This window comes from Mangifera indica, chromosome 9 (assembly GCF_011075055.1).
Source record: "Mangifera indica cultivar Alphonso chromosome 9, CATAS_Mindica_2.1, whole genome shotgun sequence".
Taxonomy (NCBI): Eukaryota; Viridiplantae; Streptophyta; class Magnoliopsida; order Sapindales; family Anacardiaceae; genus Mangifera; species Mangifera indica.
This window is the reverse complement of record NC_058145.1, coordinates 16,175,895-16,190,099: the sequence shown is the minus strand read 5'-3', so window position 1 is coordinate 16,190,099 and position 14,205 is coordinate 16,175,895. Positions and strand designations below refer to the sequence as shown.

Here is a 14,205-nt window from a genome sequence, read left to right as displayed (position 1 = left end):
TTTAATATTACTATTAAAAGTATTAAACTAATCATTTTACTTTTAAAATAAAATTTTTAAAAAAAATCTAATTATATTTAGTTAATACTTTCAAAAAAAATATTAAAATTTTTATTTTTTTATAAAAAATTTTGAAAGTTCAGTTTTTTTAATATAAAAATCTTAGAGTTTAATTCTTTTCATAAAAAATAACAAACCTTTAAATAAGAAAAAAAAATGATGATTTTGTAACTCTGAATGTTGTTATCCAAGTAATATTATATATACACAATTTTAATATATAAATAATGTGTTATTATATGTTAGGTGTTATTTTATCTTTAATTTAAAATTATCTAATTATATGATAATATATTATTTATAAATTTAAATTAAATATTAAAAATATATACATATAATTTTATTTATTTTAGAATGATCATACTGAGTAGAAATAATATAATTGTGTTGCAAATAATACACAGCATGAGTTGAAAATGGTGTCACGAAATGGGCTTATGAGGCCTCACAGCCCATTTGTTTCTCTCTCCAATAAGTGATAACTCTCAATTACTTTTTGCCGTTGAGCAATAATTGCTTTTCAAAAGCTATTACGTTTTGTTGCTGTTCTCAAAGTTTGAGCTTGGCAAGACATGAAGCCAGTTTGGAGTAAGTCCTTGAAATCGAACTCGATAATCTTATTCAATGACCCGAATCAAACAGCTTGCCTGTAAGATAAAATCATGATAAGTCCTCGAAATCGAACTCTGGCCAAGAACTCGATAATCTTATTCAATTACCCGAATCAAATAGCTTGCCTGTAAGATAAAATCATGATAGACTATAAGAATTAATAAAATTATTAAAATTTTAAAAATTTTAAAGTGAGATATTTGAATTCAAATTTTTGTTATGTTTGTAAAATTTTGATTTATCTAGTATAATAATTATGGATTCAACTATCGTATATTTAGTTTACCTGTCCAGTAAATACAGACAAATTCTCAATTATAAAAAAAAAAAATAAAAGATAAAACTATGCTTCTTTTTTCTAATCCAAAGCCTCAAATTTTTAAGACAAAGTGTTAACAAAATATGTCCCACTTCGGTCAAACTAATCACTTTAAAGTTAATCTTTGAAGTAAAGATGCACTCTTTAACAAACTACTAAATAATTTTTCAGTTTAAAACCCGTAATAGACTCAAGACTCAGACATTACAACAAACAACTAGTAATTTGGTGACACCAAATCTACAATTCATAAAGAAAAAGTTCTCTTACGATTTTAGTTTTATCAAATGAGAGAAAAAAAAATATCGGTAATCGACAATCCAAAGCTTCTCTCTCAAACCCAATTCACCGTAAAAGTTGACACATTGTAACTTAAGCAAAGTACTACTTCTAAACATCAAATTGATCTCCTCGATATTCCTCAACCAACACATAATCTTGAAATTTGCTATAGAGCCAAAATACAAAAAGAAAATAATTGTAGACACATTCATACCATAAAAGAAGACTTACTGTTTATCGATATAGTAGGCTTACCAAAATTTTCTAAAATTATAATTATTGCTATTATAATTTTTTTATAATATTTTAAATTATGCACATCAATTGATTATTATGAAAGCCCACCAACATTTTCCAGATGGATACGAACGAGGATGAACATACAAGGCTACAACCGGTACAGAAATTATCCAATCCCTCTGATAAAAGGTGTTTAATAGCTTTTGAAAAGTACTTCCACTTGAATGTGTCTTTGGTAGTGCTGCGGCCTAGTGGACATTCTCAAATTCAACATCATCAATTATCTTACTGGCTACTATGATTTATGATTATAAATGATATGACATGTCGGATATATGTTCAATACTTATTCAAAAATAGAAATTTCTAGAGGCATTAGTCAATTCTTAATAAAATTTCAAACCACCATAGAATTATCATAGATAGAGATGTGGATGGAATGGCCAATTAATTTAGTGGGTAACATAAATTAATTCTCTGTTGAAAGGCTAATGGTTACTGTCAGTACTTCACTTTAGTGACTAATAAAACTTATCAAACTCCACCCTTCTTCTTGTGACCTGCTGGCTTCTTAACTCTGATATGAAAGCTCCATTTCACTTAATTGCACACCAACCAAACCCATAAATTAAAATTAAAAGCAAAATTCCCACCGATTAGCCTTATCTTTATTTTTTTCATCATTAATTGTTTTGCCTTTTCACCGAAATTAATATATGAAAGATACATTATTTTCAGTGAAAATTTTTATTTCCAATTAGGATTGTCAATTAGATAGAGTAAACCTAATACCCTATTATTCAATTCAAAAAATTTAATTTCAAACCGAAAAATTTAAAATTATTTATATTTTTATAATTAATATATAATAATATTTGGTGTCATCCGGGACAGTCCCACTTCTATCTCAATAATATTAAATTACTTTAAACTTAGCGGTATAATAGAAGAAATGGTGTGGAGTTAAAGTAAGAGAGTTGACCGTGAAAGTCGGCAAAATGATTGATTGCGAAAATCGTATATTCGGATGCTCTTGGTCTTCTCTAATCTAAACTAATAAATAACTTATATTTCCACGATTTACTTACACTCTGATAATTTTCTTTTAAATATTTGAATATATCTTAAATAAATATTTATATAATATGCTTAAAATTACTTGATTGATGTGTAGAATTTCCAAGTTTTTCATAATATTAAAAAAGAAAAACGATTATTAAATATAGATATACACAAGATTCTTCGTTACACTCAATATTAAACTAAATAAAATCACACACGTAGGTTGGTTCCCTTTCCCCACTCACTTCCACCTAGTCATTTGAGTTTCACTACTTAACTCGCTATTACGACTCACTACCAGCTAGTTGCCATGCCGTGGTGGCAATGAGCGACCGCGTGTGCCACCCAAGCATTAAACAACCGTTGTTCTCCTCTACTCTGTAACCGTCGCCACCAGCAAACAATGCCAGCAACATACTTGCCTGTTTAAACGCGTTCGAACCCAAATGAACGGGGTCAAATCCCGCTGATGTCAACCGAGCTCGCCACTGAGTCAACGTTTCGTGCCGCTCTGTTCTATCGGAGCCTTCGTAAGCGACAACATTGCAAATTTGCATTCCTAAATACACCTCGGACATGGCCAAATCTTGACTCCCTGGAGTGACGGAAGAACCTTCCAACGAGTCAAACAAACTCGAGTAATAATGTAACGCTTCAGTGAACCGATCCAAGAAAACCGGACTGTTGTGATTCGCTTCCTGTTCAACGATTGTGATAATCTTGGGCTTCATCGCTTTGATAGAAGCCACAACCTTTTCGATCCCACCAGGACGGGCCAAGAGACGGTGAAGTTCAAAGACCGAGTTAACCGCGACGGTTTCAACTTCGGGTCGTATATCGAGCATTTCGGGTTCAAGATCGGCCAAGCTGTTGGCGACGAATCCGCGAAACTCAAATTCAACGCCAATGTTGTCGGCAAATTGGGCCAATTTCCAGCCAACTTGTTGCAAAGCGTCAGTGTTGTCGGGCTGCGGTGGCCCGATGCCGGTTAAACGAAAGGCAGGCGGGCCACCGGGCCGTAATGCAAGAGCTTGCATTAAAGCTGGCCATTGCATACCTTGTTTAAGACTGAAATCGATGACGTGGACTCGATTCGCGGTGGCGAAGGCTTCGAGAATTGCCTGATTCGCCGTGAAATGAGCGAACTTCAGATACGGGCACGTCTCGTAGAAGTGCATCTGAAGGATGTCGTTGTAGGATGATTCAAGAGCATCTTGAGGGTAGATTCGGTAGATTCTTCTTGCTAAAGCTTCGGCGAAATAGGTGGCAACTTTTCTCATAGCCCCCGCTTGCGACGCCGCAAGCAAACCTATGTGCTTCACAAGCGCGTCAGCCAGTTTCAAATTATCTTGCTGAACCGCTTCCGCACACGCCAGAAGTGTGTGAACGAGTTGAACGCCCGCTTCCTGCGAATCAATCACCATCACGGGACGAGTTGACTCAGGATTTGAACCAGCGACTCCGCTACCTGATGCTCCACTAGGATTAACCGAGGTTTTAACTCGCTTGTTGCGGTTGTTTTCGGCTTCTGAATCGGGTTGTGGTGGATACGCTGCAACGCCGGGGATGGCTCGGAGATCGTACTCGGAATCATCGTTGAAGATTCTTGATTGATTGTTAGCCTGTTGTATTGGGTTGAAGGTGGAGGATTCAGCGGGATCTGGAATTGGGCGAGGCTGTGTATCGAAAGTGGTGTTATTAAGCTCGGAGAGCATACTCTCGACCCAACCGGAGAGATCAGAGGGATTGTAATGAACAGTGTCAGTGGCGAGATGCGAAATCCCATCTTCTTGAGCAGTGCCCATCACCATCTCCAACTGTTCGAGCTTCAAAGCCACATCAGCCATGTCTGAAGCCCGGACCTTGTAACCCAAAGCCTCCAGTAACTCATCCATGCCTCCTGTATCTTGCTTATCTTCCCACATCTTCGCCTTCGATGAACTTTCACCTTTGATATTACCACCACCAACACCGCCGCCACCACAACTCTCTTGATGATCCTTCTTCATGATTTTCCAAGATTCTTAATCCCAAATAATCGAATTCAGAGTGCTTAAATTCAAAACTCAACCAAATAGACTAGGTGACATAAAAGCTGATGACTAAGATTTAATTGGTTGAATTTTGAGCATTATTTTTCTTCGGAGGAATGATAATAAAGAAAAAGAGAAGCTATGGGTGGAAGGTCCAATGAAAGAACAGGAGAAGTGAAGTTGAAGAGATAAGGAACAACGGAGACCATAATAATGGAACATTATTTTTCATTTTCTCGAAACTATAATAAAAAAAATAATTGAATATTTTTTTGGTATAAAGTTACGTTATTATATAATTTTATCCATGAAAGATAAAAAAATAAGTTTTTTCGGTAGGCGTATAAAAATATATATATGATCCGGCGGTACTTGAAAGCATGAAAAGAGAGAGGCGTAGCCGGACCGCAATCCTTTGAAGAAATAAAAAAAAAGCTGGCCAAAGGACTATTCTCCTCCTAGCGGACATCGTTTCTAAATTTTTTTTCATTAATTTTAAAAATTTTATTTATCTATTAATAAATTATTAAAATTAATTAAATTTATTAATTATATCATTTTCTTTCTCTAAATCTTAAAAATTAATAATTTTTTAACTTAAATTTTCAAAAATTATATTTTTTCTTTAGAATTTTTAAACTTTCAGATCTAATTTTTTGACGATTTTCAAACACCTACTCTTCCTCTTCAGTATCTACCCTTTTTGACTGTGCATCTTCTAACACTATATGATATCATCATCGATGAAGACGATGATAAAGTTACACGACGTCGAAATATACACAACCAAAAAGAGAAGGCATCGAAGAGAAATAGTAGATGTTTGGAGATCGTTGATCATTTTTGAAAATTTGGATTGAAGAAAATTGTTAATTTTTAAGATTTAAAGGAGAAATAAAATTAAATTTAAGTTTATTTTTAATATTTCAGATAAAATAATGATTTTACCCTTAAAACTGTTAAATTTAACAATCTATAATGAATAAATGAGATTTTCGAAATTAACAAAAAGAAACTAAAGAAATGAGCATACTTTGAGTGGGAAATAGTCCTTTGGCCAAAAATGCTTGTGGCTGAAAATATGGTTATTAAGCCCTTCTCATTTATGATATTTATTTTATGGTATAATTTTAATATATATAAATATTATAGTATAATAAATATTATATTATATGAATTAATATTAAAAAATTGATAATATCATAAATATATATGACAAATGTTATTTTTAATAAATGTTGGTGATATTTTATTAATTAAATTATTTATTATTTTATTTAAAAAAATAAATTCAGCAAGTATTATCCACGCTTGTATTATTCGAATGAGTTTAACCGTTTTATTTCTTACATGACCACATGACGGAAAATCCTGGTCAACTTTAAATCAAAACGCGCTATGATGCAAGTAAAAATCCGTCGCTATAATGATGAAGGTTGGTGTCCGCCCCAGAAGGCATGTGATGTGGTTCCTTTCTAAAAGCATTTGGCTTTCACGCGCTACGAGGAGTCAGAAATGAAAATCCTAAAAACTCAAGGAACTATATTATGTTCTGATTGGGACCCACAAAATGGGTGAAGATGAGATCAAAGAGGGGAGATTCAGACGTCAACATCAGCTTTAGATACTGACCAAAAAAAAAAAAACATCGGCTTTAGGACTATCGTAACATCCAAGCGGGACCCAATCTCAAAAGTTACGGAAAAAAAGGTCAAACCGTTAAGATTAACGACGTCAAAGATAACATAACGGCGATTAAGAGGTTGATAGTTTTATCAGTTTACCAACTTCATCAATTTGTCTCCCATGCTAGTTTAGGGATATTTGTAACGACATTTTTACCTCAACATCTAAAAAAAAAAAAAAAGTGAAACGGAGGCCAAAAAAGCCGTAGTGCTGACACACTAACGCCTCCTCCTTTCACATCGATTCAATCACCATGTGGTTACGCCACGTTGCACAGATTCCCTAATCTCGGTGGTCCCCAACAACAAGCCTTCATCTCTCACCTTCAGATCTATAAATTTTATTTAAAAAAAAAAGAATAATAATACAAGAGCAGTGATTCAGTGTTTCTCAGGTGCATAGGAATTTTGTTAATCCGACCCCACCAATCATTATTCATGCTCCCCCTTGATTCGTTAATTAGTCCTAAATATCATCAATTTTTTAAATTATAAATTAAAATTTTATTTAATTACTTTATTTTTCACCATCAGAATAAAATTGTAAAATTGAATTCAAAGGAGGATGGTCAGAATGAAGCGACGTAAAACCTGTATCCACTTGCAATGCCCTAATTATTAATCTTGTTTTGCTCTCCCTCCATTTGGCATTGCATCTTGATAAAATACAAATGCTCCTCGTTCAAATAGAAGTCAATAAGATTCCTTAATTATTTTAATTAAGATCCTAATTAAATTAAACAGTGAAATAATTATAGTGATTACGATGTGTTAATAATATTATTATAATTATTGTTCTTAAGTAATCACGCCGGCAGGGCAGCGACCAACAGCAACAAAACACATACCAACAAGTAATTAAGTATTTTTATGGACGAATATCTTGATCTAATCTATGTTAATTAGTGCCCACTTGGTTATTAATTAAGTATCATTATTTTAAATTAATGATTAATTATACACTAATTGCCACCTCTGATGAGGTGAGTTGAAAATAATAGGAGAATTGACCACTCCCAAAAATATTAAAGAAAAGCTTTAAACATGGAAAACGACATGGCATTAATCAACCACTGAGTAACTCTACTCATTAGCTAACTCATTCAATGTTACTCAAATTAAGGCAAAAACCTAAGTAAATAAATATGTGAATTAGTTTATAAATCGACCACTCGTGTGCATTATGCATAATCAAACACCCAATGTCTCCATCAAGTTTCTATATTAATGAAAATTAATTAATCACTAATCTGAAATTAATTAATCTAAAAATGTGGCAAGCATTGGTGGCATCAACAATAAGAAGAAAATGGTGTCAAATCACAGTGGTCTCATTTTTTATTTTTAATCTTTAATTGAGTTCAACATGCATTAGAGGGAATCCTCTATATCAAACAGGTGCTCTCAGAGGTGGCTTGAGTGAAAAAAATAGGTGAGTTTATCAACTAAAGACCTTAGATTTAAATTTTTTGATATTATATCAAGATAATACTCTTAATTTCATTATTATTATATCTAACAATTAATCTTATAATTATTAAATTAAATAAATTAAAAATATAATATTAATATATTATCTATAAAATTTAAACCTCTATTCTTGTATTTACGGGCGGGTTTTACCGTCTTCGTTACTACAATTCGCAACTTGCAAGACATGGGACCCATTTTACTACTCTCCCTATTCGTACATCAGGAACATCCATTATGTTTTTTTATGATGGTGCATGTGATGCTATGAGCTGTACGTGTTTAAATGCATGGCCATGTGTTGGGCTGCTTGCGGTTGTTTACACTTTGGGAGACCTGCGTTTGCCGAAAAGAGAGATGGACCCTATTCCTGATTTTAACTTCATTTCTGGTAACAATATCGAAAAATGAAAAAGAGTAGTCATATTCACGGAATATAAAAATTAGAGAAATATAAATTTATTTGTCTTATTAAAAAGAATTAACGTAAAATATTTATTTATTTATTTATTGAAGAAATTTTGATTTATTCATGTTGTTGTAATTTAGTTCAAAATTTCAATTGAAAATGAAATATAAAATATGCGGAAACTCCCTTATATTAAAACAGAAATCTTCCTGCCGTTAAGTTTTTGGTGTTAAAATAAATAAATGGTATAAGGGTAATTTGGTACTTACCGCATCGTGTTATAAATTCTAACGGTGCACTAATGGCAAGGGAATTTTTGCTATTTCTAAAATCTTAGAGAAAACCTTGTAAATTGATTAAATTTCGGGGGCTGACAAGCTCGTAATGGTTTTGAACAAAGTTTTGGATTGCAGCCCGTGAACCATGATAATGTTATTAGTTAGATAATGATGTTGCCTTTATGCTTTATTAAAGATACAGATAAACTGTAAATGAGATTGATGTTGATTCAAAAAAGTTAGGCAGGTTGCTGAACCAGCTTTCATAAGAAGAAAGAACTACAGCTCTAAGAAATTCCATTATGAACAACAATGTCCTATATATGTTATTTGTGCCCAAGATCCAGGTTCGAATGAGCTTAGAAATGAAAATCACTCTCATCACTTTAGGCCTGTTAACCGAGCCTACTGAACCGGGTTTGATTCGTTAAAGTCTGGACCAATAAAAAAAGTCACTTCAGAAAGTAAGGTTCCTGTCATTTTCCGGATCATTCAGATGTCATCACAGAGTCATTGGAAGGGAAATTCCCTTATCCGCCATTGGTAAGCCCACCTGAGAAGGCTTCTGATTATGCTTTTATCTTCTGTAGATGTAACTTGCAATGATTGATCATGCATCTTTATTCATTCCAAGTTCTATTGGGTGCTTGATGGGAATTCTGTTGAACATGAATGTGGAATCTACCAACTGCTGTGGATCGAAGATCTTCTCCACGTTTATTGCTTTTATAAAAAGCAAAGACCCCAGTGATGAAACTGAGCAGGCATTACTTAACGAACTAAATTCATTTGACAATTATTTCAAAGAAAATGTGAAGCCACTATCTTAATCTTTCCTTGCTGCTTCTTGATTCTTCAGTGATGAAATGTTGTTGATTACTTCTCTAACGGTGATTATTGGTTCAAAACTATATAAGCTTCAACAATTCAAAATTTCTAGTGAAAGAAGTGTAGTTTGGAATGGTATGTTTAACTATAGTTTAATTCTTGCACTTAACGTAGTTATCGCAAAAACTGAAGTTCGGAAGATACCAAAACTGATATTGCAAAAACTGAAAATTGAAGACATTGAATATTAAATCAAGTTATAATATTGCAATTTGTCTACGTAAGTTAAATAATTTCCTAGTTTTGTTTCGTGTGAATGAAAACCAACGTACTGAAACTTCTTGTCCCTCGGTGTTGGCATCCAAAAACTACTCTGCCCAAGCTCAGTTTGAGCCAAATGCTGAGCGTATCTCCACAATGCTCCTGGTTGCAATATGCTCAATAGAATGGCAAATGAGAACTTGACTGGAAATAATTGAGGTTCCTTAGTAAAAACCTTGTGGCTTTTGGGCTTGCCTCCCTCTAAGATTATCTAGAATGATACCAGTCGCCAATATCAACTCTATTGCACAAGCTATTGACATCTTACCAGAGATTCATTTCCCCCAATCAACTCACATAATCTAATGTCTTCGAGAAACAATGAAGTTAGCAATATGATACAAAGGGGCAGCCATTTTAGAATCGAAACAGGAAAGCTTTTCTTTTGCTTCAGCCACCAACTCTCTGGCATACTTCTTAGACTCATCCACACCCATCAACTTCGGATATGTGGCCTTATTTCGCACCAAATCCTTTCTAGCTTTCTTTCCCAACTCCTCCGTCTTTCCAGTTTCATCCAATATATCATCCCACACTTGATACGCCAACCCCACACACTTCCCATACTTCCCAATCCTCTCTATCTCAGCCTCATTTCCTCCTCCTACTAAAACTCCACAGACCACCGACGTCTCTACAATTTTCCCAGTTTTGTTCCCGTGGATAAACTCTAATTCACTCAAACTCACTTCTTTTCCCTCACTTTCAATGTCTGCAACCTGCCCAGCCACAGCTCCTTTTGACCCAAGTGCCGAACATATCTCGATAACGGCTCGAACCAGGCGATCAGATGAAATATTACCTTTGGTTTTGGTTGCAAAATGTTCAACGGCAAGAAAAGATAGAGCTTGAGAAGCAAGAACTGAAATTCCTTCACTAAAAACTTTGTGATTTGCAGGCTTTCCTCGTCTAAGATCGTCATTATCCATGCAAGGAAGATCATCAAGAATCAAAGCCGATGTAACCAGCATCTCCAGTGCACAAGCCATGGGCATCGCCAAAGACTCGTTTCCTCCCACCAGCTCGCACGAAGCAATGCAGAGAGTTGGAGCGAAACGTTTCCCACCGGGTTGAAGAGTGTACCTCATTGCCCCATGAAGTATCGGTGGGGTATTTGGGGATGGAACCAATGCTTCTGCTAGTGACTGGTTGATTTGTTTTACCTTCGCCGCCCTGTATTCTTGAAAGTTGAATTCCTGTAAAGGGTTTTGCTGAGACATTACCGTCAGATTCCGATGGCCTAAAAATGGTGACTTTCTTGGGAGGTTTCTTAGACCACTGATGGAGTTTCGGAGAAGAGTTGAGGCCATTGTAATTTGACTTTGCAAATGAAGGAACCTTTCCTCCATCCGTTATATTGAAAAAAAAACATATTTTAATCTATATATATTCCAACGGCTCACGACAGCCTGATTTGTTTAATTATTTTTAATTTTCTAATTTGTAGGTAAATTATAAACTAAAAGATGATAATGGTACGACCCTGCATCATTTCCGACGCTCTGTAGACGTTGGACTCGTCTTGAACAAGCAATTCATCTTGTAACGTTGGTGGTATTTGAGTATACGCCCTCATATTTAGGGTTAGGATTGAATTTAAATTGAGTTTTATTTTAGAAGTTGATTTGGCTCCACTGAATTTAGTTAATTTAAATTTGAATAAAAAGATTTAATTAGTTTTATAAACCAAGCTAAATTCAAATTATATGTGTTTGATTTGATTTAATTTGAATTTAAAATTCGAATAAATAGTTTAAATTTATAACTCAAATCGTCTTGAATTCATAGTTTAAATTTTTGGTTAGAATTTGTAACTCAATTTAGTTCAAATTTATGATTTATTTATTATTTGGGTAAAAACAATGTTTTTTATTAATGAGTCTCGAAATCGAACTATAAATCTAAACTATAAATTTAAATTGAACTGCATTATAAATTTAAACTATCTATTCAAATTATGAAATTGAAATTGAGTGGAATATTTTTTATTTAAATCCAACTTAAATGAGCTTTAATTTTGGTTCGATGAACACTAGCCAAATTCGAATATGATCATTTTTTTATTTAAGCTAAACTCGAATCATAGGGTATCTCGGTTCAACCTGAATCATATCCACTCTTACTCGAAATTCATCTCTTCTGCCACTCAGACGTAACTTTTGGGGCTAATCTGATTTATTAATAAGGTGGATTATTTAATAAGGTTCAGAAAATTTAATCAAGAAAATGAAATGCAACCCTCTCTAATTAAGTTTCATGTATCAATTTAAAACTCAGAAGTTTGAAGCGGCGAATAAATATAAATGTTTCAAACGTGCCAGAACAATTTTATTATTTGTGTCGTTTCCGGTTAAAAAACCAGAGGGTCCTCCACGTCCTTTCTCTAATCTGGCATTTGACATGTATATCAGTTATTCAATTGCCGACAGGCAGGCTCTCATCATAAGGCAAATCAAATAAGAAGAGAACAATGCGGAATACAGCTTTTACAACTTAATTTTGTCGACGAGCAATATAGTTAGCGAAATGGCACAATGGTGCAGCCCTCGCATCTTCAAAATAAGCCAGCTCTTCAATGGCTTCAGCCACAAGTTCAGAGGCAAATTTCTTAGCATTTTCTATGCCCATCAGCTTCGGATATGTAGCCTTGTCACTCAACAGATCCTTCCCTGTGGTCTTCCCCAATTCTGTCGACGACTTCGTAACATCAAGTATATCATCCACAACTTGAAACAACAGCCCTATACACCTCGCATACTTTCTAACTCTTTCAATATCAATCATGGTTCCTCCTCCCATTATTGCTCCGCAAACAACTGCTGCCTCTAAAAGCTTTGCAGTTTTATGTATGTGAATGTATTCCAGTTGGGCCAAACTCACGTTTTTCCCTTCACTGTCAATGTCCACAATTTGCCCTGCAACAAGCCCTTTTGATCCCACGGCTGAACCCAGTTCAGCAATGGCTTGAACCACGCGTTCAGGAGAAACGTTAATAGTCTTAGTGGCTACATGTTCGAAGGCGAGAGAGAGGAGAGCATCACCAGCGAGAATCGCCGTATCTTCACCGAAGACTTTGTGATTTGTCGGCTTTCCTCTTCGAAGATCGTCGTTGTCCATGCATGGGAGATCATCGTGAATCAACGACATCGTATGAATCATCTCGAGGGCACAAGCGGTTGCCATAGCCGAGGACTCGTCTCCTCCGACTAATTCACAGGAAGCAATGCATAAAACTGGGCGGACGCGCTTGCCGCCGGCGAGAAGAGAGTATCTCATAGCTTCATGGATTTTGTTTGGACGTTGCAAGGGCACTGCCTCTTGCAGTGCTCGGTTAACTTGTTTTGCCTTCACAGTCATGTATTCTTCAAACTCAAATACGGGCAAAGGCAAGTCTATCACCTTGGAGAACGAATCTTCAGATGTCAATAGCTGCTGCAAATCTGAGTTTACAGCATGGAGGTGGGCTTGTATTTTCCCAGGGGAAAGTTTGAACTGCTTAGACGGGATCTTAACAAGATTTTTGAAACCATTGATAGGTTTCTTTGGGAGGAATGATGAATTGCAATGACTAGCAGAGAATGCCATTGATTTGAAGATGGGTTCAGTATTTTTATTATTGTTCTTATATGTAGAAGATGATTAATGAAATATTAATGACAGTGTGTTGGTTCCAGACATAATTTGTTGCAACATTGATGATTATTCCTTCTTGCACAAATTGGAATTTAGTGTATTCTTTGGCGTTTTCTTCTGTTATAATATAAAATGGGTCACCTCTTCAATTTTGGGAATTATAATTTTGTTGTCATTATTTACTTACTGTGTTTCAACCTTCAAGAATTGCAGTTGCAGGAATAGGTCAAATATTTTCTAATCAATGAAGTCATGAAGAGCTACTATTAAGCTGCAATTTTCCAAGCAAAAGCAGCACATAATTTTTGCATTTACACCAGCTGTGTATTTTAATATATATACAGAGACTAATAGATGAGATATGAATTGAAGAAAATATAAAAATGGGATTAAAAATGATGTAAGGGGAGAATATTGAAGAACATGGAAGCTTGATTCTCGGTCAGAAGCAGACGAAATCTGCATGTCTATGAAGATGGTTTCGGAACGAAGGCCAACTCAACTCGAATATATACAGTGATTATAAAGGAGTTTAGTATGCAACTAATATTCCAGAATTGACATATTGATTGATACTTATTATTTAATAATGTAATAATAATAACAATAATACATCACAATTCAATATCAAAGCCTCGTTAATTAGTCTTCCAATTGAAGGCTAAATGTTAATTTTTTTCTTTTTTAAAGTTTCATAAACAATCAATCTAGCCATTGTGGTTTTCATTTCTATACCTTGACTTCACCTAGTAAAAAAGCCAGTTTGAGTTTATGTTGGTCTGATCAGTCAGATTGGTAATATCAACACAATATTAATCCCATAAATATATTTTATATATTCAATATAAATACATATAAAATTTATATTTTTTTGCGGGAAAAAATGATAATTACTTTCTTTTAGAAAAGTTTTCATTAAAAATGTATGTATGCATTCATTAAATTAAAGTAAGCAAGCTCTTCATTTGATTCT

The 14,205-nt window shown here is 34.4% G+C and overlaps 3 protein-coding genes across 3 annotated transcripts; all 3 read right to left on the bottom strand.

Moving 5' to 3' along the window:
- Window positions 1-2,709: 2,709 nt before the first annotated feature.
- LOC123224746 (DELLA protein GAI-like) lies at window positions 2,710-4,844 on the bottom strand. The gene has a single exon (XM_044648448.1). The coding sequence runs from the start codon at window positions 4,582-4,584 to the stop codon at window positions 2,860-2,862; it is 1,725 nt and encodes a 574-aa protein (XP_044504383.1). The 5' UTR covers window positions 4,585-4,844; the 3' UTR covers window positions 2,710-2,859.
- Window positions 4,845-9,584: 4,740 nt separating this feature from the next.
- LOC123224672 (geranylgeranyl pyrophosphate synthase, chloroplastic-like) lies at window positions 9,585-10,896 on the bottom strand. Its single transcript, XM_044648338.1, has one exon. It carries the CDS (start codon window positions 10,817-10,819, stop codon window positions 9,902-9,904), a length of 918 nt encoding a protein of 305 aa, XP_044504273.1. The 5' UTR covers window positions 10,820-10,896; the 3' UTR covers window positions 9,585-9,901.
- Window positions 10,897-11,899: 1,003 nt separating this feature from the next.
- LOC123226332 (geranylgeranyl pyrophosphate synthase 7, chloroplastic-like) lies at window positions 11,900-13,184 on the bottom strand. The gene has a single exon (XM_044650837.1). It carries the CDS (start codon window positions 13,182-13,184, stop codon window positions 12,093-12,095), a length of 1,092 nt encoding a protein of 363 aa, XP_044506772.1. The 3' UTR covers window positions 11,900-12,092.
- Window positions 13,185-14,205: the final 1,021 nt, after the last annotated feature.

Bases quoted from the DNA above. Each gene is read 5' to 3' on its own strand.
- LOC123224746 (XM_044648448.1), bottom strand. From the start codon at position 4,584: ATGAAGAAGGATCATCAAGAGAGTTGTGGTGGCGGCGGTGTTGGTGGT.
- LOC123224672 (XM_044648338.1), bottom strand. From the start codon at position 10,819: ATGTCTCAGCAAAACCCTTTACAGGAATTCAACTTTCAAGAATACAGG.
- LOC123226332 (XM_044650837.1), bottom strand. From the start codon at position 13,184: ATGGCATTCTCTGCTAGTCATTGCAATTCATCATTCCTCCCAAAGAAA.